The following is a 24,908-nucleotide window of genomic DNA, read 5'->3' on the forward strand; positions in this document are numbered from 1 at the left end:
GAAATTCCTGGGGAACAATCCTAGGGAAGGAGAATTAAATTCTAGGAACTCCATCCCAGGAAATCCCTTTCTGAAAGCTTTCATAATCACCCATCCCTGGACTCCTAAAGGGATAAATTTAAGCAGTGTTGCATATTTCAGTCCATGTTGCTAAAATATAAGACTGGAAGCAGATCTGGTCCCACCAACATTTCCACTATATCCTGCAAGAAATGTGCCTGAAACGGGCTGACACTACAGCAAGAGGCAGCAGCAAATACTGACAACTTCACTTAGCAATTCTACTCCAAAATTCTGTAAAATTTTAAGCCGAGGTGCCACCATTGAATCCCTACATCTTAAAACCCTGGTCAGCCACACTGTTCACACTTCAGAATTATTAGTACAGTATGTTATATATAGTTATTGCATACTATACCTTATATTTACCAAAACACACTTTGTTTCTATGCCTCAGAGTCCTGATTTTCTGAGCAGGGACAACATTGCTAGCTAGGAGGGCAGAGTGTGCTTCAATTGGATGCAGGTCCCACAGGGTACAGAAGTTGTTCAGCTAACCAGAAGGAGGGGGAGAGGAGGGACAGGAGTGAAGAAATGCATGCATGACCACCAGAGCTTTTAGGAACAAAATTTATTCCAATTTCAAACAGAGAATTTATTTCAGGAGAAAGATATGAAAATCAATTTCCATCAGATATTTCTGTAATAAGGGTTGTTGCCCAGCAGTCAGAGTGGGATCATTCCAAGAAACAATCACACTCCTGGACTGGAATGAGACAGTTTGGAGCCTGAATAGATCCTGACACTGGGCATCTTATTCAGAAACTCCTTTACCCTACCCTCTTCCCTCCCCCCACCCCAACACGCACAACAATACATGCATTGCAAATGACAAGGTTTAAAAACAGCATTTTATATAGTATCTTTTTAAATAGGATAATGTTTAAATTGTCTTAAATCAGGATCCTATAATATACAAGTATAACCAAATAATTTCCACCACATTGGCACTTGTAAAGAGTCTCTGGCACTACTAAAGAAGGGGCATTGGCACAAACCATACTCTTAAAAAACTGGGTGCTGCATAACACACTTCATCTCTGCTGGACTCTAACAACCTGGGCTCTGTACAGTACAATACAATGGTCAGCACACTCCGGAAGTTTTTTTTTTGTTGTTTTTTTTTGTTTGTTTGTTTTTTAAACCAATAAAACACATGAAGAAAAACCATAGTTGAACGCAAGGCCAACATTGCTAGGAAGCAACAACAAGAGACCAAAGAATCCAGCTCCGGGAGAAGGGGAGACAGGCAGAAAGGGCAGGAGCTATCTGACAAGCCGAAGCAGAAAGGGGCTGTTGCTCACCAGGTAGCCAATCCACACAGAATGGTGCAAAGAAATGGGATGGTCCTCTCCTCACTGACTTTGAGTTTCAAACTTGTTCAGAGCATGTTGGTTTCTTCAGCAGAACAAAGATAAAAAGTGCACAAGGAGCAGAGGTTAGCCAAGAGACCACTTCCTCAGACTCAAGATTCTAGATTTTCTACAAGAACCCAATTCCACCTCTTTTCTGAAGGTCAGTCTGTTGTCTCAACCTGTAGAAAATTCTGACTGGCGTCACTTTCAGAAAAGATGATATAGGCAAGTTTGGTTTAAGGTTTGGCACTTTTGCTAGGGTAGGTATTTGCCAAAGGGCCAGCCAACAGAGACACGAACCAGTTCTGCAGGAATGCTTCATTGGCCAAGCTGGAGGCACACAAGCTACTGCTTGCTAAGAAAAGCATGTGCTAACACTGGTATCTTCTCACATACAATATAGTCCACAGACAACTCCAGATTACCTGTACAAGTCTGACCCATTCCTCCCCTAATTCAGAATGAGGTTTCAGGAACTCATGAGACAGCCATCGCATAAAGTTCTCCCCTTCCCTTTGCAATACCATCACACCAAGTTAGTTATCAGGCCAACATCTACACCAAGCAGTTGCTTAGTAAGGTACAGCACATGCCTAAATCCTTGTGCCCATAGCCTCCCACAGTTCCCCACAACAACGCAGATTCACTCTGCAAGAGACAGAAGCCAAGATCCCTCCTCCTGTGCCAGGGCAGCAGCTCTTAAAAAAGGGGAGGATACAAAACAAAAAAAAGTTTCTGATTCAAGTGGAAGTACCACCATCATTCACCTTGGAAAAAAAACTTCTGGGAAGTTATTTCCAAGAACCTGTGTATCTCAGTGCCAGGTTTGTTGCTGGCAATAGTTGTAGTGTGAACCATTTACAAGAGGATCACAGAAGCAAGAGGTTGGTGCTGCCATCTGCTTCAGATGAACAGCACTTAGAATACACGAAGATGATTATAAATTCCTCTTTATAGGACAGTTTCTACAAAACGGATCATTTTGGCATAAAGACAAAAAAAGCAGTAAAATTGATGCAAAGCTGACTGACACATGGGAATCCCTCTCATTCCTCCCAAGTGTTAAATGCAGTCCAGAGCATGGCTACTCTAAAGAGATGCTGTGTTTCCCTCAGCATCACCACTCAGCCAGACTGGCTCTTCAACTGTTGGTCCCATGGCTACTGTTCCAACTTGAGCTCTCTAATCACTCTTAGCAGAGCTTGCTTTCTTCTGTAGTGCTCTGAGATGTACAGAGGCTTCCCTCAGCTATTCTGGAAAACAAGAGGGACCTATAAACATAATTACTCAAAATCACGTCCCTCCATATTTTAGTGTTCTAGATCAAAGCATCTTAAGCATCTCAAACAGTTAAGATTTACTCTTACATGTTGTGCAAAACACTGATGTAGTGCTCTGTCTACAAAAGAGACAAAATATCAACAGCCCCCTTCAACAGTGCAGCTCATTTAGTCTTTATCTACTGGCAGCCTATTAGCCTTCCAGGGGGCAATCTGGTTGATCCAGAGAATTTGGACCCAATGCTACTTGTTGGAATTGAAACAGAAGCATTAGTGATGGATAAATGACACACATCCAGAGGTGGGTCAGATTTCCCTGTTTCCTACTGACTCCTTGCCTTGCCACTGCAGTTATCTTCCAGGCTGGCAACAGGTCTTCAGCACATTTGTTCACTTGCCTCAGCTCCTGGAAAAAGCTCTCTAATGTGCAAAGGCTTCACATCCTTCTACTTAGTGGAGTTTCATTTGGCATCTAGAATCCAGAACTACTTCCACTCTACCTTCCACCTGCACCAGCAAACCCTGCTGTCTCTGCCTCTACTCTCCTGCTAACCAAAAGTGCAACCACAGCAGGGCTTTCTGGATTCCATAGCAGCCGCGTGCTCCAGCCATGACTACTGCAACTTGATTATCACATGCACCCTGGAGCAAGTATGTGTGCAAGTCTTCCAAAGAGGATCCATACTCCTCTAAAGAGAAACACAGCAGCATGTGCCTCAGGGGAATGCATAAGCAGGAGAGAGAGAATTGCCACTCCCTCCAAGAGCTATCCTCAATCTTTTCAAGTAAGAATCCTACCTATATCCCAAAGTTTGTCACCCACCAACTCCGGTCCTTTCTAAAAATTCGCAAGCTGGACAGGACCAAGGAATTCTTACAAAGTCATTCAACACACTGACACAAAATGCAATAAACAAGACTTGTTTGCTACTAGCAGCAAGAAAAGAACTAGAGGGTGGCACGAGACTAAGATTTTCAATCCAGCCAAAGTTTGATGTTTAAATGCCACAATTACTCAGTGTGCTTTTGATATTTGCTGCATAGAGAAGTTGCTCACTTGATGTCATATACTCTACTCAACAAAACATAGTTTCTCTCTGCAAACTGAGCCTTGTCCGCATGCGCACATGCGCTTGTGGTATGGGGGGGGGGGAATGTGTGTATGTGTGTGAAAAAAATAAAAACAAAATAAAATAAAAAAGAACAGTTACAGTCAGGCACTTCCCCAGGCTCAGCAGCTATTGCTCCAAGAGCTTCCATCATTTGTAGTCCATGAACAAAATACAGCAACATGTTGCAAACTATGTATAGAACATCAATAATTTAAAAAAAAAAAAAAAAAAAAAAAATCACAGTCTCCATACCTTTTATAATTGATAAGAAAAAATAACTCAGAACTAGAACATATAAAGAATGGAAAAGTGATGGCTTTTTTTGTTTTGTTTTGCCTTTTTTTTTTGCACAATAGTTGGAGAGCAATCGCTCCTCCCCAACATTTCATCACAGTGAACCATGGAGCGTGTCCTGGGGAAGGGAAGGGAAGGGAAGAGGGGGGAAGCAAGCAGGATTAGCAAATTACACCAGAGGCACCCTATAGCACAGGGCAAAGGGACCAGTAGCATTCTGTACTCCCACAGTCCAGTGAATTCACAATCTCAGCTGGAAAGTTATTTTTTTCTATATATACCATGGGAATGAAAGGGGGAAAAAAGAAGTGGCTAAGCAACAAAGGAAAGCTCAAGATGAGACTGCCTTAGCTGTTTGGCAAAAATTAAGAAGTAAGCAAGGTGCTGAAGAAATGAGGCATATCCCCGTTAACTGTGAAATAAAAGCAATTTGTTAAAAATATGAAATCAACTACTCTGTGGACAGAGACATGAGACTCCAGGATAACACTGAGCACTTGCCACTCCACAGATCAGACAATTTGCAATCATTACATCATCAAAAATTAAAACTTTTTTTCCTGTCATATTTAAAATTTCTTTTTTTGTCTTTTCTTCACAATGAAGCCTCTCAAGGGGCCAAGAGCAGAGCAGGTCAAACCAGGTTGTACTCCTTCAGGTTGAGCTGTAGGATGGTGTCCTTGACAGCTGCAAAGACGAAACGGATGTTTTCTGTGTCTGTGGCACATGTGAAGTGAGAATAGATGATTTTATCGCTGTCGGGATTTAAATCCACAAACATCTTGAGAATGAACTCACGGGCTGCCTGTGCATCCCTCTGTGGCCCTGCAGCAAACAAAGCAGCTAGTTAATGGATTTATGCTAAGCGCATCCCCCAGTTTGATCCATCAGAATAATTGCTAGCGCACTTTTTCTTACAGGTTACAGAGCTATAAAGAAGAAATTAAGATCATTTGTTGCATAAAAGTCCCAGGAGCTGAAGTGTCTTATGCTTTTCAGTTATCTAACCAAAACCTACAAAAGGCATTTTTCCAAGGCTGAGAGTTTTGACAGACACCAAGGCATCATTTCAGACCGTGCTTTGAAATACAGCATTTGGTATAACCCTGTATGTGCTGTGTTCACTAGATAACAGTGACAGATTCTGGATATACATAACACAATGCTCTCCTCTGGAGACAGGATGTATATTTCTTCCTAATATATGGATGGGTCTTATGCGCTGAAGGACACAAGCGTATGTTTGGCAAACAAGGGTCATATTCAGCCAAAACTGCAGTCTGGCTGGTCAACTCACAGGAGTTAAAAACTGGAATTTTTGCCAGTATTTACTTCATATTGCTGATGACAACTCAGAAAAAAGTCACCTACTGATATTTCTTTCACAGTACTGGTGTTGTCACATTCTCCATGGCAAGGACCGTCTCTTGAGAGGTGGTCTGATGGGCTACCTCCCACTCACAAGCCATGCAGCATCCCTGGAGGAGCTACAGTAAATACTTATATGAAAAAACTGAAAGTATATGACACTTCCTAATGTTGCAATCTCATCTCTAGCTGTTAAGATATATTAGGAGTATGCACTATTTGACCGATAAGCTCACCAGCCATTCCTAGCCTGTTGTAAAAACATGATGTTGTCCACCACTGACAATTTCAGAGTGCTTGTGCTTTCAGACAGCAGGGGGCATGAAACTCCAGAAGTGGGAGGACAACTAATAAGGAGCAATTTCATTAGGTTTAAAAGACCAAAGCTGTTTGCAAAATGGCAATTCTTCCTTTATCTTGTATTTTTAAAGCACATAATGACAGAGTTAATACATGAGAGCATGGCACGAAGTGTGTTGCCTGATCTCATTCTCCACTACTTCTATTTATTTTCAGCCCTGTACAGATGTGTTACCAGCCAACTTTAAATGCACTCAACTGAAGAGCTTGAAATACTATTTTGGCTAAGGAATTTTGTTTCAGATGGGAATTTCTCTGTTTCCCATAGATACTATTCTTCCACAACTGCAGATGGCACACTAATAAGAATTTCATGCTATGAGATTTTTCAGCACTATCATTTGAACAGCTTGGGTATTTGACCAGTCAGTTTCTCAGAACAAGGACTCAAGTCACCTCTTGACTAGACAGTTAAAACGCTCAGTATACCAGTAACTCATCACATGTTTATGAAATGGGTTATATGCACAAGTGTACAGGTAGGAAAGTTAGACTTCCACTATTTAATACTCTGAAGTGCATATCGGGGAGGGGGGCAGATGTAATTCTTCATCTAGGAGAGGTTCATTATTTGATCATTTGATCAGATTCCAGTTATCTACATATGATTAAGACATTTTTGTGACATTTTCTCATTGTTGTAGGTATTCCTTCTCAAATTAAGATATCTTCCCCGTCTCTAGATCTGAGTTTTCTTTAAAAACCAAAAAAATTCTAACCAAACTCCACCCCTTCTTCTAGCTACAGAGTGTTCCTTGTTAAAAAACACTTACCATCAAACTCTGGGAAGTAGTCAACAAGGTGGGAATATAGGATCTTGTCTTCCAACAGATCTTTCTTGTTGAGAAAGAGGATAACAGAAGAATTTTGGAACCATGGATAAGTGATAATGGTTCGAAAGAGAGCTTTACTCTCTTCCATCCGGTTCTGAAATAAAAAGAAAGCCTTGTTTTCACATATGAGCACTAAGATGCCTTTCTGCTACCTGCACACGTACTCAGATCTGTATTGATCCAGCATCTCAGATACTGTACACAGAATACTTCGGCCCCAGGTAGGGTCTGGCTCAAGCTGCGCCAGTAAATGGAAAGGAAATGCAAAATCTGATGGACTCAAGCTTCATTTAATTGGCAAGCCATTCATATCAAAAGGCTTAAAAGTAATTTTATGCTTTGACAGTCATGTGAGAGGACTGAGCACGAAGCTTTGTGAACACGTTTCGTCTAGTAGAAAAGGAATAACTGCTGTTTCCTAATGACATTGTTTTAATCTATTAGCAAGTGCCAAAAATTCAGTATTGCACCTTCAAAGAGACCAGTCACTATCTAACAAGAGAGCAGTCACAGCACGAAGCAATTTTAGTGCAGAAAAGAGGAATGGGTGATTTTTAAGAGCATGCCATCACATTGCACAGTACCTTCCAAGACACACAGAACTCGGCAATTTCAGAGTATTTCAGTATTACTTCAGAAGCACAGATGATTTGAATGCACTGTGCATTTTCCATTATCAGGGACATCATGACCCATTGAGGCTCATGTTCCCTTTGCAATAGGAAGAAGTGAAGGCCAAAACCAACAATATTTGCTAATCCAACTTGGCACCAAGCAGTTTGGTACAAACCTCCAAGAAGCTAGAAAGACATTCCTCCTTTCCTTCCACCCTCCTGCAGAGTTCCCATTCTTTGGCTCACCTCGTTATCAGATTCCACCAGAACTTGGTCATATTCACTAAGTGCTACTAAAAACATGATGGAAGTCACATTTTCAAAGCAATGGATCCACTTCCTTCGTTCTGATCTTTGACCTCCAACATCCACCATTCTAAGGAAGAGAAATACATAGAGTATCACAGAAGTAGCTGCAGTTCCCTATCTGAATGCAAAGGGCCAGCATACAACGAGAACGAATGCAGTTCTACCATTCAAGTTAGCTGGCATGGGGACGTAATAATATGTGCCTGCTAACAAAACCATCAAGTTACAAAATATCCTGTTCCAGAAATACATCAAACTGAAGAGATGGCCATAGGCGAGTGATACCAAATTCAAATCCCAAATATCAGCATTACCCTTTTTAGTTGCATTCTGCTCTGGTTTGCTAAGTAGCAGTCCTGAGTCTGAAAAAACAAGTCCTTCAAAACTCTGCCCTGTCAAATGAGCAAACTATATTTTTATTTTTCATTAGAGCATCTGCTTGCCTCAAAACTTCTCTTGCACAGAGAGCTTTCTTTAGTTATTAAACTTTTCTTAGAATGTGCTGTTTAACAGTTACACGCTTCAGCTCCTCAGTTTCAAGTCCCACCTGTATAGTACGCCAAAATTATTTTGTCACTCACCTAAAGTGTGACATACACGGTCCACCTTTGATAAAACCCTATACCTATTTCATAGGTCAGCAAACCAGAACAGAGAAAGTAACTTTCTGTATATCTGTAACTAAATGGTTTAAGAAAGAGGATGCAGGCTTCTTTATTACTCTCTTGTAATGTCAACACTGCGGCAGAGAAGGGCAGGGAGCATGTAAGTACCAGAGAGCTAGGGGGAAAATTGCCTTGCCATAGACAAGCATGTCGTTGTGCCCCTTATGCCATGCTCGATTGCTAGCTTGAGCCTCCAAATACCATCTATTGCTGCAGCAGCATAGGCAGCAAGTTTTGGTGTTGTCCTGAGAGCACAAGGTAGGCACACAAAACCATCTCTGAAGGCAAATGCTAGATATCACATACAAGGAAGTATTTCCGCACAAAAAGTGGTCTCTTTTTGAAGGAGAAATAAATGGTCAAAGTTGCTTGAGCTAAGCATTCTTAAAGGGAAATAAATTTCAAGTTAAGCACTGCCCAGACCAAGCTTCCCCCACCCCCCCTTGGTGGCTTAAGCTACCAACAGTTCACTGAGCTGCCTCACAAGCCACCACTTCAGCCTCAGATGCCAGCAATGCAATCCTTCCCAGGAAGGACACAAGTTCCAGCAAGCTGGTTAGCTGGGTTTTAAGTGTCACTGATTCAAAAGCATGTTCTGTTTTGTGACAGTGTATGCTTCAGCTTGGAGTCTTCCCTTAATCACAATAAATGTTACACCATCTCCATTACAGGAGCACCTGTCAGCAGTACTTCATAACATCACAGCACATGCGTCCACTCAGGCCTCACAACTAAGCACCTGGACACTCTAAAGCAATCCAGAACTCATCCTTCCTGAAACCATATCACTCCTCTCTCAGTTCAGCTGTAACATGAATACACTTTCAGTACCTGAAGATAATATTCTCTAGGTCAAAGGGGTACTCTATGATACCGGTTGTAGGAACTCTAACCCGTAGCACATCTTGCTGAGTTGGTAGATATCCTGGGGTAGCGATACGATCCACGTCGCTAAGGTAGCTACAAGAAGCACAATGGAAAAAAAACTACCTTAGGTTGCAGCACATAAATATACAGATTTAAACACTGCTATGTTTAGTCTTTCCCTAGCATAACAAGGAAGTCAGAAGTCACCTGAACCATTTGAAATATGATGTGGAAAAATAACAGAATACACCTTTGGGGAACAGTAATTCACCAGCAATCCCCTTTGGAGGATAAACAGATATATTAAGGACAACTTTATCAACTCTGTATAAGAGTGTGGAAAACAATCTTTACTACAAAGTTTAAGTACAGTAGATGCTTATTTTTCAGAATCAAGCCTCATCTGAGGTTTTCTGTTTATAAATGAACCTACGTCACCAGACTTAGATTTTATTAATAATAAATCCATTAAGTTATACATCCATGTACATCTGTAGGCCAAAGGACAAACCTGAAAAGGAAAAGCAACACTTCTGCTGCCTAAGAGCCAGGACCAACACAGACAGCATAAGGTAGAGATTCTAGCCTCAGGTATATCCAGAAGCAGATACATGTGTGAACAACTGTCTTTATCACTCACCAGAGCACCTCATACCCTCATGAAAAGTAGCAAATGGTAAGGAATTTCCAGATCCAAATCTATCCCCAAATAAACATAGCTTCCCCCATCTCCGGCAAAGCTCTTTGCCTTTCTGGAGCCAGATTCAAACAAGTTACCAGTTATCTGCTCCCACTGCCCTTTCATCTTAACTTTTCCTAAGGATACTTCTGGGTGATAGATCCAAAGTGCCTTTCTCATAAGTCTATGACTTTTATCCCAAGACACATAGCCAACAGAGACTGTGCAGCTTGTCTACAACACTACCAAGATTCATCTGCCTCAATGAAAAAGATAAAAAGCACTTTAAACAAACTATGTAGCGAAATCTACAGCAGTGTTCCTGCGCTTTGAAACAAACTCTAGACTTCAATAAAAAAAATTGGACAGGTATTATTTGTTAGACCATCACTACCATCTACCAGTGCATGCCAGTGGTTATATACTTACTATTTAGCTGAGTCAGAAAGCTGATATTCTCTTCTCCTGTCGTAACACTCTTGTATTCCAGGGTCATTCCACAGTGTTTTAATTGCACTTACATATGGCTGCTCAAATGTCATGACCTTTTCTACATCCACTTCCCGGATCAGCACTGCATTGGCCTGGAGATTGAAAAGCATAAAAAAAAAAGGCAGGGGGGCAGCGGTCAGGAGCAGGGGGTACCAGTCACAGGCAGGCAGAAAATTCTGAGATGAACTAAATCCTTACATTATGACTTCAAGGATCCATGGGCTGGTTGTGGACCAGGTTGCTAAGACCTGGGTAAACTATACATCTAAGACATAGCAGACATCAGCAAAATTTCCCCAAAGCATCATATGCTTCTTCACAGAATGAGCTGTAAAACAGCAGCAGGTTTCACCTATCATTAGATCACCAGGTGTTTTGAAACACAGTGGTTTCCAAGGCAGAGCATTCACTGTGAAGAACCACAGACTGCCCAACTTCTGAGGAGGTTAAACTGCAGTTGGATAACAAGTAGCTATCTCGAGTTTCTTACAAAAAAAATTTTAAACTACATTTTGAATACCAATAGAGACATTGTTTCAGCGTACTTCAATAATGATCCCTTTTGAGAGGGAAAATAAAAATGCCCACCCTACAAGCTATAAGCAAAGGAAGAACTACAGTCCTACAGGACTACAACCTGTGGCATTTGTGAGGCTATTATTGACACCAAGCTGCTTTCTAAAATCTTTGGTACACTTGCCGCAGGAAGGGGCTTTTGCCTATACCACCTATACCAGGAAAAATAAAAAACAAGGCCAAGTTCTGCACACATTATCATAAGTAAAAGTTGGGAGATTATACCTATCAAAACACCTCGACCATGCCCCAGGTAAAGCACAGGCAAGGCAAGCTCCCTCACACCCTGCCTATTCTCATCACTGAGATTGCAGAACCTCTCTAAAGGCAAAAAAGGTGTTCAGGTTCAGGAATTCCTGGTGCACCATCCAGCCCCTATAAACAGTTATTAAAAACCCAAGTTACTGTGTGCCAGAACAGATAAAATACAATTTAACCTAAAAATATTAAGGTACTAAGCATTAAAGCAGCAAAACACACTAACAAAATCTAATTTTCTAGTGCACCCTCATCCTCCCCATCCTCCCCCAAAAAAGCTAAAATAATTTAGGCCAGATCTGGCTGAAAAATTTACTCCTAGACCCAAAATCAATAAGCCAGACTTCAGCTCAAATCACACTTCTGTGGTTGAGACCAAAACTCTTCAAGAAAGGTTTGTACCTTTGGTCAGTACCTATCAGAAAAACTGACATATTGCAGTAAGAGTGATAACTACGAGCACAGGTGTCTTTCGGGTCCAGCATGTATTTTGTCAGCTTCAAGTTCTGATGTGAATAGCAACTCATGCAAAGAAAAGCCCGACACTGAATCCTTGAAATGAGTAAAAAGGTCACCCCTCCTATACCCTATGTCGTATCCCAATCCTTTGCTCCCACCACTCACTATGCAGACCAGTGCACAAACCATCCTGAGAAAGTTGCTCTACCCCTTGACACAATCAAGTAAATGGAGTCAGGAATCAACAAAATGTCATAAAAAGCAGTTCTTAAGCACAAAACATATGTTTTGGGAAGGAGTTCAGAGGTTGAGATTGCAATGCAGAAGGACACAAACAAACAGGAACTTAGGAGTCAAACCCTAGAATCGCCTTTGCCTAAAGACACATGCAAAAATTGTGAGAAACTTACCTTGTTCTGTTCATATTTGTACAGAATCTTCAGGGTTTCCATGGCCCTGATCATTGACTGCATGGCAGTGAAGATGTTTTGGTACACCAGCTTGGTGAAGCCTTTTTTGTCCTCTTCAGAGTAGCCTGAGCCATGAATTATACGCATTTGCTTAATGAACGTGCTTTTTCCACTTTCCCCAGTGCCTACAGAATGCAAGAGAGAGTTAGGAGTCATCACAAGCAAGGCTTGCTACAGAAGCAAGCAAGCTAACATCAACCACATCATACCCCAAAGTTCCTATTACTATACCCAAGTATGCACTGCTTCCAACCACTTTTTTAGCCACTTTCCAGAATATTAAAAGACAGTCTGAATGGTCCTGCTCAACCCCACTACAAACTTAAGAGCACAGAAGGAAGACATCTTGTCCTTTACATCAGCCTTCAAAAGCAGCTCCGGTACTTACTCCAAAGCTCACATTACAGCCACTCCCACACGTTCTGCGTCAAAAGGCCCTTGTCCGTCACACCTGACCTATTCCCAGATACTCCAGCAAGATGCTACTACAATCACAGCACCAGCCGGAGAGGGCCCAGATGCACTCTCAAGTTAGTAAGTACTGCAAACTGAGATGATAGTGAGTAGGCCAGGGCAAGCCTATTTGCACAGTAAAGAGCAAATTTTCTTTCGCTGTGATTTGGCACAAAACACTCTTTACATTATAGACTATGCGTCTTTTCACAGCAAAGAACTGAACACAACAGAAAAATCAACTCTAAAGGAGAATGGAGCTCAATAAACTACTTGCTTATTTCCATCTGACATGAACAATCCAGTCAGCGCATCTGCCTAGTATCCCAAACTACTGTGCAACCATAACGTTTGCTCTTAAGGACCGAAGTTATAATCATCATTGTGGCAAGACACCTCTAATACTGCTTGCAGCCTCTGGACATTATAGAGTTAAAAAACACAACTGAGAGGGAGAATAGAGTAGGATGCTGCTCACAGCTATCTGCACTCAGCAGATCCCTAACAGACAGCAGGCTGCTCAGCAAAGCTACCAGTTCCTTATTACACAGGTTTACTGCCCCAGAGAAGCTGGGTCTTAGAGTAGATCGGAGGGCAAGACACACTCGCACCAATGCCAGAGCATTAAACAGTCCAGCCCTTTCAACTCCTGCTTCCCACACAGTCAGTTGGGCAGGTCCTCCCACTCCTACATTTATGGCCCCAGGAAAGTGTCATTTAACATGTGAAGGCCAACAGATGATATAAAAAGACAGTGGGAACTTTCTAACATAGCAAGTATGAGAGAAAAACCTCATCAGATAAAGTATCTGTGCCATTACACAGCCTTGTTAAATTCACGATTCAACTGGTATTATGGAAACTACGCAGCAACTTCCATTCTACATATACACACAGTACCTTTTGTGGAAGGGACATATGGGTCAAGTCTTGCATGTGATTAGCATACCTCCACACTTCATCCCACAAGCAACAGCCTAAGCATATACCACTGACACTTCTGCTGAGTACTTTTGTTCAATCTTCTAAAATCTGCTATCAATATGCAGAATATATATATAAAAAAACCCAGCTGTTTTTAATACAGTGGCCCAGCTCACTTGACTACTGAGAGCAAAAACTAAAACGTATCACATAAGTGACAAACCCTTTTGATCTACAGTTACAAGTAAGCATGCTGGCAGAGGCCTGGCTTTCAGCACAGGAACCACCAGGTACTCGCCTCACACTAGGGCATAGATATATTAAGACAGGATCTCATTCATCACAATACACAATTACTACTCACATGTAGATTCTCAGTTACTCATGTTTATAGTGCCAGGCTAAAAGGCAAACAAATAAATATGCTCAAATAAAAGCAGCAAGCACATAACTAGAAGCAGCATGTTTAAAATAAACAAACTCCCCCCATGTCCAAGAACTGACAGAAATTATGTCAGCATGGTTAGAAATCAACATTATAAACACCATTAATATGTAGCAAACCATTTCCATCTCAAACAGAAAGCTACACCATAAATGGGGGGAAAAACTGGAAACTGAAATCTTTTGTGGTTTCTCTCACTGTGGTGAGAAATACTTCCTTGTCTTTCACCACAGCGACCAAAACTGAGAGAAAAAAGGGGGGGGGGGGGGGGGGGGTGTGTGTGCTTCAAAGCATTCCAATAATGAAAACATAAGAGAAACCTCAGCACCAGCCATTCACTTACTTTAGAACTTAAGAGTTCAAACACAGATTCTTCCTGTCACTCCATCATCACCCATTTTTTAGTTGGGGTGTGGGGGGGGGGGGGGGGGGTGTTTGGTTTTGTTTTTAAAAAAAGGTGCCTCTTGCTTTTACGTACACCATCAACAATACAGCACAGCACTACACCAGAACATTATAAGCTCTGGTGGGTATGGTCTCCTACACTTATAAGAGCACAATAACCTTTTTTTAATATGACAATGTTGAGACAAGGAGATACTCTGAATTCAACATTTCTTCTGTCAACACGTGAAAGTGGCAGAGTTTACAGTAAGTTATTAATGACCCCCAAGTACCTGACAGGCACTTGTAAATACATTACTCAGTCAACAGTATCCCCTGCTTAATCACAAGTTATTTTTGTATGAAATATTCTCCCCCCTCCCCACACAATAAAAAGACAAATGACTACCTTATACTAGAGGGCAATGTCCAATACCTTAAAATTAAATTTCTTACTACCAGATTCATCATTCATTAGCACTGTTATTCTTCACCCCAATTTTCTGTTTTAAGCTTCAACAAATTAACTGTCACTAGATGTAGTGACAAGAAAAATTACCAGAGTTTCTACAAGGCAGAAACTCCCTCCACACATGCACTCTTTCCAAAATTTTGAAGATTTGGGAAAGCCCTCTCACTAATACGATCACTAGTACTTGTGAATGTAAGAACTCCACATAATAGGAGCAAGATAGAAGAAATCTCCGCAAGCAGCAGTTATGTCAGGGAGAGGGAACACACATTACCTGCCACAACTTAAGGTGGGCAATGTGATGTATCCAGTGAAAAGCATCCAGCAAACACATCCTAAAACTAGTATTGCTTATCCAGTATTAACCACCTCATATAGATTTTTTTTTTTGTAAATCTGATGCTGAATCTTACTTAACTGTATCTTTTAGAAAAGCAGAAAGGATTCTTGAGCAATTTGAATTATTTCTAATGTGATATCTTTAGATCCAGTGGGATCTTCTTAACCCAGATCTATCCTATGGTGCCAACCTATTTTGAAACAGCTGCTTCTGTGGGACTGCTTTAGGGAAGCATGAGAGTGCGAGACACATTCCCTCATCTACAAGAAGCCTTACAGAAACTGACACAGCATCTTCAAAGACCACAAACATCAAGCCCTCAATTCTACCTTTCACCCGAAGAACAGCAACATGTTAATCGCCAAGGATTCATGGTGAGAAGGAAAGCCCTGGCCTTCACTTAACAATTCTCACTGTGCAACAATGTCAGTATTGCAGACCCCCAAAGGACTGGACAGACACAGCCTCACTTCACTTGTGTAAAGTTTTACATTTGTTTTCACAAGGATTGTCCTAATTCTTCACCTGTACCTTAATGGCTTGCCAACTCATGACAGACCCCAAGTGAATAAGCTCAATCCATCAGATCTGCTTCGTATTTCAGCTTAAGATGATACAGTATTTAAGACACAAAGCAGGATACATACACTAGCAATGACAAATCACAGTACCCAGGAAAACTGTAACTTAAGTTTAAATTTGAGGGCTACCTGGACATGAACATCAAACTCACTGCTGAAGAAGGATATAAATGCCTGAAATCTTAGCTGGCTGCTCTTGTAACTGCTTACCCATCCCTATAAACCTTATCTAAACACGGAACAGTTATCCATCTGCACAACCACAGAACACTACGTTTCCATCTGAACACCTACATCCTTATCGCTGCACAGGTGATTTCTACCTCTGAAGGTAATGCTAAACACTATAGCCATTTCCTCATCAGACACAGAACTTGTGCATTCTTACTGCTTCGTCTCCCTTCAGAGTCACTACACCAAGCTGCTAACCCTGCGGGCCCTCCCAGGACTGCGCAAGGGGAACTCTGTGGTTTAGGAGCTGGAGGCCAATTTTTCCACAATTGTTCACTCAAGGCCCAGAAGTTCACTGACAACACTGCAAAGCATCACCTCCATCAGCAAACGTTCACACGCTAATAAAGGCCAGCGTTTCCTCGAGACAATTTTCAGGCGCATGTGTGCGTGCCCGCATTCAGAACCACTCATTTCAGCTTCATAGTTCCTGCTTATGTCAAAACCCATCTTGACAGAGAACGCATCACAAAAAAAAAAACCAAACAAAGGGCAGCCAATGAGACGGCCAGCCCCGGCACTGATAGGAAGGCCACCCCGAGCGCAAGGCTCCGAGGCGGGGATCGCTGGTGGCTCTCGCCGCTTCCCCACCACGCCCGCTCCCTGCCACGGCCCGGCCGCGGCGGGGCCGCGCAGCCACCCGGACCTGTCAAGCCCCGCGGCAGCCGCGAGCCCGGGGCCGGGGCTGGCCGGGCGGGCCAGGCCCCGCGGCGGGAGCGGCGGCCCCGCGGGCCGGGCCGGGCCGGTCCCCGGCGCTCCTCACCCAGCAGCAGCAGCTTCAGCTCGCGGCGGGCGTCGCGCTTGTCTCTCCGCAGCTGCTTCTCGATCTCAGCGTTGATGCGCTTCGACTCCTTCACCTCGTCGCTCAGGCAACAGGCCATCATGGACTCCAGAGTCATGGTCGCGGCGCGGCCGGGACGCCCCCCCCCCCCCCCCCCCCCCCCCCGGCACCGACCACCGTCCTCCGCACGGCCGGGAGCCCGGCCCGGCCCGACCCCGCGCCCGGCACCCCCTTCCCTTCCCTCCCCCCCTCCCTCCGCGGCGCCGGCCCGGCCCCGGCCCCGACTCCTGCGGCCGGGCCTAGTGCCGCCGCCGCCCCCCTCAGCGCGCTGCCCTCGCCCGGCTGCGCCGCCCGCCGCTCCCTCCTCACACAGCCCCGCCGAGCCAGCGACCAGCCGGCGCAACCCAACCCGCTGCCGCCGAAAACAAGCGCTGACTGACAGCCGCCGGCGCCACTGGCAGAGCGCGGAGCGCGGCGGGGCGGCACCGGGCCGGCGGGGCGGGGCGCCGCGGCCAACCGGAGCGCAAGTTTGGTTGGCCAGTCGGGAGCGGGGAGGGGCGCGCGGACGCGCTTTCCCAGAGCGGGGCGGGGCCGCCGGGCATTGTGGGACGGTGGCGGACCGGGGCGCCCATCGCAGGGCGGGCCGGGGCGAGGGGGCGGCCGGCGCGGGGGCGGGCCGGGGCGGCGGGCCGGGGGCCGCGGCGGGCCGGGGCCTCGTCGCGGCCGAGCGCGGAGCTAGCGCCGCGCCGTCCTCCCGCTCGCCGCGGCCTGGCCCCGCCGGGCCGTTGGGGCCGCTAGGACGGCGGCGCAGGGCGGGCCCGCGGCCCTGGGCGTTGCGGCACTTCCCACACCTCTCGGGGCCCACCCGCCATACGGGGGTGCCCTGCGCCGCCTCGGCGGAGCCAGCCAGGCCTGGCCCTACTCGGGGGAGGGCCCACCTCAGCTGTCGGCCCCGCAGACCCAGCCAGCCCGGCCTCCCTCTGCCGCCCACGGCTGCGGCAGTCCTCGATGCAGAGGAGAAAAAAGACGAGGCGCAGAAGCGCCAGCCCAGCGCTCCCAGGCTCTGGCTGCTGCTGTCTCCCGACTACATCCCACCAGAGCCGAGCCAGACAGGGACAGAGCATGTCGGCTAAGCTCTCTGGATGCCACCTCCGAGTCCTCCCTCATTCTGCCTCTCTCCAGACAGGGCTCTCAAAGCTGTCTTTAACACTAGTTTCCCCGTTGCTTCTTACTAGGTCCCGGTTGCCTGTAACAGGTACCCCAACCAGCAGGCTGACGCACCCCATCCAAGCCACAGCCCCGTGTTCATCTTTTTACTGACGGTGGAGCTTTGTCTTTCTGAGCAAGGCTGCCATGCCACACAGGAACCTGCCCCCAGCAGAAGACCTAGCCCCTGGACTCCCCTCACACACACACTGCTTGGTGAGCGCCTATGGCTGCACATGCATCACCTTGCCTTGCATGGCTGCCTGGGACCTCCCAGCTCTGCTTTTCCACCTGCAGAGTCAGCTTCCCAATCACAGTTCATCCCCAACCCTTCCAGAAGAGGGGTAGCAGCAGCTGGAGGTAGGGGGGGTAGGGAGGGTGTCAAACAGACCAGCCAAGTCCCATCCTTGTATCCCAGCCACCCCAGGACCATTTTCCTTGGGCCAAGCATTACCCACAGAGCCACAGGTGCTGACAGGGACTTGGGACCTGGTGCCAGGGTGCCCCAGCCACCCATGTGCTCTCCCCATAGCCCTCCATACAGAAAGAAAGAATTCTGGACATTCAGAAGATTCTTTTCCTCCATGGCCAAATCACGCAGCAGCAGATGCTGCCAAAATCCACATGCTGCAGCTCCCACCTTCCTTTCAGATGGATGCCAGGCCTCCAGCTGTTACAAGCTATACTGGGATGGTCATGTATCCTGATTCAGCAGGGCCCCCTCCATCCCAGCCCTATGGATCTGTAAGTGCTTTAGTACATGCCTCTCATTTCAAATCTCTCCTCCCAGAAGGAGGGGAGTAGGCAAAGCATAATCCACATGGCAAGGTAAACAGATGCACACTTAACTTTCCAAAGGAGAAGTCTCTTCCCACCTTCCTCTGTCCCTGCTAGTCTTGGCTTCTCTTGCTCCATCTGGTGTTGTTTCTTTGTCTCACTTTCAACTCCCTTAACCCCTCAGTTTACCCAGTCTCTTGTTCTTTTTGCAGGTGCTTCTCCTGGTGTTTTGGAGTCCTTAGGGACACCCAGCTCCAACCCTGCCCATTCTGTCTGCTTGCAGTGTGTTCCCACACCTCCTGGGGTGGGCTCACTCACCTTTCCTAGTCTACTCTGCCTGGAGGTCTGTATGTAACCAGTATTTTTAAAGGTCCAAAAAAGCACAATAGAGCTGTTACATACCTGCCTTGTCACCTGCCTCGCTTGTGCCATGGCTTGCCAGACCCTGCCTCACAGCAGCCTGGCTGAGGCAGAAACACGAGATACTAACAAACAACAGGTACTGTTTTCCACTTAAATTCCAGATGCTCCTCTTATACCTGTGAGCTCTTGGCCTCAATTAAAAGAAGATTCTAGTTTTTTTTTTTTAGTGGTCTCTCCATAGTGTGGCCTTTCACAGCATCGATACTCACCTCCCATTCCTATGTTCTCTTACTTTCTCTTCCAGATGCTCCACAGCTGAGAAAGGACTGCTACTCCCTCATTACTGATCCCTGGTGAATGAGGTGTAGTAATTTTGCTTTGGCAGCTGGAAATTATTCTACAGATAGAGGTGCTCAGGACATCCAGAATCAAAGTCACAGTGGGCTGCTCCGTGTGACCTTCTGCCCCTTGGAACTCTATCTATGGATGGTGCTTAAGGAGGCAGGAAGACTTAAGTTCCTACAACCCCTGCAACACTGCTCTGACTTTAGGAAAGTCACTTATCCTCTTTGCATGTCCTCAGGCTGCAAGTGGAAGATAGATACTGTGTCTCAGGACCATGCTAGAGTTCTCTAGTTAGGATTGCTAGGCTGCTTTGAACCACAAGGTGCTATATGCTAGAGGATATTGTTTTGGTTACCTTCCCCTGGGCAGGATCAAAATCTGAAGGCCAGAAGATCCTGAAGAAACTTTCACAGCTTGCCAAAAGAAAAGGAGTAACAAAATTTGCATCCATCCTCTGGATCACTTGCTTGGTTCCTGCTAACAGATATCAGTTCTGATGAATCCTGATCAAACTATCGATTTAAGGATGACAGAACTGGTAGTCTCCAAGCAACAATAGTCTGTCCACTCCTTCTGTTTCTGCCCTAATGGAAAAGTTTCAGTGCTCAGAGGGCTCAGCTAGAAAACACAAGACCTGGGATTTCCCTCAGCTTTGTCACCAGTGTGCTGTGCAATTCCCCAGGCCCCAGTCTCCATTTCCCTGCCCCACCTGGGTTGCTGTGTCTGTAGTCTCAGATGTTCAACTCCTTACCTTTCTCTCCCTTCACCCTTCCCTCGCAGCCTCTCACAACTGCTGCTGTCAGCAGATGTCACTGACTTCCAGGCATCCTCCCCAGTCCCCTACTGCTACATGCTCTCTGATAGTATTTGCTCTGATCAGCAGCTGCTTGCCTAAGCAGGGGAATTCCTGCCAATCTGTCTAGCCCCACCTCTATTCTCCAGCAGGCGGGGGGGGGGGGGGTTGGAAATCCTTGTGTTTTTTGTGGCTTCCCAAGTTCTGCATGAAGGACTTAATGAGCAGCATTTCCCAGAAAGCTGATCCTGAACATGTCAGGCCACTTCAGAGGAACTACTTCCACAGCCCACATTTGCAGCAGTTAATATTAAGCACAACGATGACCTCCATTCATTTGCAGAAAGGAAGGCCCCAGCCCTTGTAAAGGGTGTTCAGTCACTGGCCCCATCAGGATACCAGCACACCTTGCTGAATAGCATTGCAGACATTTCAAAGTCCCATTCCCTTTCTCCATTCTGGCCCCATTTCTTAGGTGCTTTTGAGTTCCAGATGCTCGAGAGCAGAGGGGAGCAGGGACAGCCCAGCTGCATTTTGCTGCAGCTGCTTGATCAACAACTTAATCGAGGAAAATTTTCATTACTTAAAAAAAAGCAGCTTGCAACCAGACAATGAGAACTGTTCCCATCTTAATGCAGGAAGCAGGTGCTCTGAGCACAGGGTCCCCAGTTCAGCTGCACACACACACACAGATATTCTGGAAGCCAAGCACATGCCCCTTTTAGCACATGCTTTGCTGAATCGGGACCCTGATTACATCTTCTGCTTTGCGATTATTTCGTGAGTTGCAGAACCATTTCCTTCAGCTGTTGGAAAGAACTAGTTACTACAATTCACCTCTCAGGTGAGCTTTCAGCAGCAGAGGTAGTGCAGGGTTATAGATTCCCCCCCACCCCCCAACTTTGGGGTGACATTTTCTGTCAGCTGGAAATGCCCTGCTGCCAGTCAACATTTTATACCTTCTAGCTGTTGGAAAAATGCAGCATAGGGTTTCACTCCTCAGTGTCTCTCCAGGAACTGACAATCCCATGGAGCTGAGCTAGAATCTCATTTCCCAAGTAAGGAGGCGTCCAGTGTGTGATGGGTACCCCTTCCCAAGAAGCAGGATGGGAGGGCGGGGGGGGATCATGAGCAGGCACTGGTAGCTGCCTCCTAGTAGTTTGAAGGAAAGGCAAATGGCTCAGAGTACACAGCAAGATCAAAACAAAAGGGGGAACATCACCGGGGAGAAGAAGGGAGGAGGAGAAAGCAGAGAGGTGGTCTGCAAGAGGCAAGAGAGAAAGTGAAGACAGCTGGTGCGTTACTGTCACAAAGTCTTTGCCAGGAGCAGCCCACCGGGCGCTTCCAGCCTTGCGGCAGAAACGCAGCAGCTGACGCAAGCGCCTGGTTTAAGCCTCAGACCCGGAGCGAAACCCCTTCTCCCCAGGCATCCCCCGGAACAGGCCCCGGTGACCGCCGCCTCCCACTGCCGCGCGTCGGCTCGGCTCCCCCACGGGGGCCGGGGCGGAGCGCGGCGGTGGCGGGAGGGGCCCGGGTCCCCACGGCCGTGCCCGCGGGCACGTCGGGCCGCGAGCGCGGCCGAGGGGCGCCGCGGCCCCGGTCGTGCAGGCCCGGGCCCCGGAGGCCCCGGCCCCGGGCGGGCCCCGTCTGCTGACCGAGGCGCGGGCGGCGCCGCCGGGCCTCGGGGCCGCGCTCGGCAGAGGGCGGCAGCGGAGCGGGCGCCGCGCCCCGCGGGAGCCTGCCCCGGCACGAGAGCCGGCACCGGACTCCCCCCGCGCACGCCGCTTGCGAGCGCCCGAGACCGCGCACCCATCGCCTCGGGACCCCCCAGCTCCGCTCCTCCACCCGCAGAGTCAGCTTCCCGACCGCCGACCGCCCCCGACTGCTCCAGAAGAGGGGTGGCAGCAGCTGGAGGTGGGAGAGAAATCGAATCAGAGCGGCCGAGTCCCATCCCTGTACCTCAGTCACCCCAGGACCGCTTTCCTTGGGTCAGGCATTACCCACAGAGCAGCAGGTGCTGACAGGGATTGGGGACCTGGTGCCAGAGTGCCCCGGCCAGCCACGTGCTCTCCCCATAACCCTCAGTGCAGCACCCCAGAGCCAATACCCAGCTCATCCCTTTCACAGACCCACCTTCCAGCCAGCCAGAGGAGTTTGATGAGCTGCCCCCAGCCCCATGCTACACATCCAAGAGTCAAAATACCTTCTGAATTTCACAGCAGAGCTTTGCTACCTGCTGAGCCCTGTGCTAGGATGCAAGGCTCTCATTAAAGCTGGGTGGTGGGAGGAACAGGACACAACATTCTCCTTTTCGATTTGGACTTCATGCTGCTCACCGTTTTCCATTTTAAAAACAACACTTTAAAGCCCCTCCCAAGTGTTTCTGTAGCCTCACACCCGCTCCCTTCCTTTTTCATCCCTTTCAAGGTTTCCTGTCTACACCTGTAGCAGCAGCATTTCCCTCATGCTGTCTTGACATCAGTTAGACACTACCCTGAGCTCTCATCAGCACTAATGAGCGGCCAGGACCACTGGGATCACTGAAGTAGTGTCTGGAACAGAGCAAGGAGAAGGGATTGCAGCAGGTCTGGGAGCATCCCTCATGCATGCGGCAGAGCTGTGCCACCAGCCAGGGAATGCAGGCAACCAGGTCAGCCCCACAGGGCCAGGCAGACCAGCCACCAAACCACCTGGTGAGGACTGTGCATGGACAGTTGAATTGCTGGTGTATACAGGTGCTTAAGGACCAAAGCAAGGCAAAACAACTCCTGCCCAGGTGCTTGAGAGGACACTTGATCTATTTCTCATTTGTGTGTTTTTAAAATGAGCTCACAATTAAGGGCCAGAGCATGCTTTCCATCCAGCTTGGAGACCTGCTGACCACAATCTGCAGGCTTAGGGGTAATGGGGTCACCTACAGTTACTGGGTGGAATTAATTTTTTTTTTTTTTTTTTTATTAGAAACAAAGCCCATTCCCTCCCCAGCTGTAAACACTAGGCCTATGACTCCCACTCTGAGTTCTCCCCTTCTCACAGAGGTTTGCCACAGCTCCTTGGACTCCCCTTCTCTTCTGCCTGCTTTTGCCATGCACCCTGACTCCTCTTTGGCCTGTCTGCCTTTCAGCCCCAACCCTTGCCAGCACCCTGGGAGCTGCCCAAGTCCTCAAAGGCACAACTGCAAGCTCCCACTGTCACAGGACAAGAGTTACTCCAGCGTTCAGCCCTTCCCCTTGGGCAGACTGAAGTAGCATGACATGCAATCTTGCTGTGTCAAATACCCTCCCTACTTAATCTGCAACAACATTCAAAGCACATGGAAAGGCAAGTGCATCCCTTCCTCCCCAAACTCTTTGCCATCACTCCCCTGAACAGGGACACAGGTTCCTCAGGGAGGGAGCTGCATACCCGGTACTTTCCGTGGGCCAGGCCACAACAGCAAGGCTGCATTAGAAAATACCAGGGCCTTTGCATCATGTCTGTGACGCTGAGGACCTGTTCCGGCATCGGTGGCACATTCTGGGTTCATGCCAGCAGAACTGTCACTCCTGAGAGCACAACAAAAACACTGAGAGGCCTTTCTGATTGGAGGAGGACAGAGGCAGAGCCATTACAGAGAAGCAGGAGAAGCCAGGGCCAACAGAAAACAGGGCCTGTTTTCCAACAGGGAGGAGGAAAGGGTCACTGGGTGGTCCAGAGGTGCCTACCAAGAGCCAAGGAAAGGACAAACTGGGTCAGGTCAGCCCGTGCCAGACACCCACATGTGCCAGCAGGTCACAGCTAGGCTTGTCTCACAGCATCTCATCCTGAGCACACCCCTTCTCCCATGGCACTCTGCAACTGCCTTACCTCAGTCTGCCCAGCACCACTACCAGATCTGGGCATGCAACCACCTCCATCCAGACCCATCAGCCCCAGCACACCGCAAGGAGCACGGAACACTCACTACCAGCCTCGCCTCCCACAGGAGGGCACTAGCAAGCCACAGGCCCACAAAGATGTTGTCAGCCTGCCTCCAGCCAGCTCCACCCCTTTAACACGTCCTTCCCCTCCTGACCCAGGTGTTTCAGGTCAGGATCGGGCCCCTGCCGCTCTTTAACCCCCTCCTGGCCAGCGCATGCTTAGCAGTTCCCATTGCATGCCAGCACAGCTTTTATAGTAAGGAAAAGGAAAGCAATGTATCGTTTGATAAATGAAAGCACCTTTATACCAGTAAAATCATGACAGTAGTGCTAACCTTGCATAAGCTGGGACTCCCCCCCAATCAGCTCTTTCATCTCTTTCCCTGTGCTGCAGGTCCCAGTCTGTAAATGCTGCCCAGGAAGCCCCAAGAGGCACTTAATGAGTACCTGCAAGGTGCATAAGGTGTCTTCCTAAAGCCTGAGCATGCCAGGTGTTATTCCTGCAGAGCAGGTGTCAAATGTTTCAGCCTCCCCCAAAATTATTTTTACAAGCTTTTCAATGGCCTGTCACAGGAAGATGCCACAAGAAAACTTGAGTTCTTTGAAAAGAGGGGGGAAAGACACCCGGATCAAACACGCTGACAAATGCAGCCTGTGACAGCAATTGCTGGGTTAGTTTTTTAAACCTGATGTTTCACATCTGGTTTGTCGTGGCTGTTGTAGGTGGGCTTAGTGCATGGTAAATCAGGATAAGAACCCTACATTTACCGTGATCCTTTCATCCCCTAGGATCCCAAAGCACATCATTTAATTGCACTCAACTTGCACATAGATTTCATAAATAAAGGAATGATGAATTAGCA

At 47.0% G+C, this 24,908-nt stretch overlaps 1 protein-coding gene across 2 annotated transcripts; it reads right to left on the reverse strand.

Moving 5' to 3' along the window:
- Positions 1-616: 616 nt before the first annotated feature.
- On the reverse strand, positions 617-24,012 carry GNA11 (G protein subunit alpha 11). 2 transcript variants are annotated; one of them, XM_030032866.2, is made up of 7 exons: positions 23,993-24,012; positions 11,992-12,176; positions 10,226-10,380; positions 9,082-9,210; positions 7,523-7,652; positions 6,603-6,756; positions 617-4,926 (listed from the first exon to the last, which is right to left on the reverse strand). In XM_030032866.2, exons 2-7 carry the CDS (start codon positions 12,136-12,138, stop codon positions 4,736-4,738), a joined length of 906 nt encoding a protein of 301 aa, XP_029888726.1. In that variant the 5' UTR covers positions 12,139-12,176; positions 23,993-24,012; the 3' UTR covers positions 617-4,735. The 2 variants fall into 2 exon arrangements, with proteins under 2 accessions (XP_029888726.1, XP_029888725.1); XM_030032865.2 differs by lacking the exon at positions 23,993-24,012 and adding an exon at positions 16,645-16,844.
- Between the last annotated feature and the right edge of the window lie 896 nt (positions 24,013-24,908).

The sequence above is a fragment of the Aquila chrysaetos genome, chromosome 12 (assembly GCF_900496995.4).
Source record: "Aquila chrysaetos chrysaetos chromosome 12, bAquChr1.4, whole genome shotgun sequence".
Taxonomy (NCBI): domain Eukaryota; kingdom Metazoa; phylum Chordata; class Aves; order Accipitriformes; family Accipitridae; genus Aquila; species Aquila chrysaetos.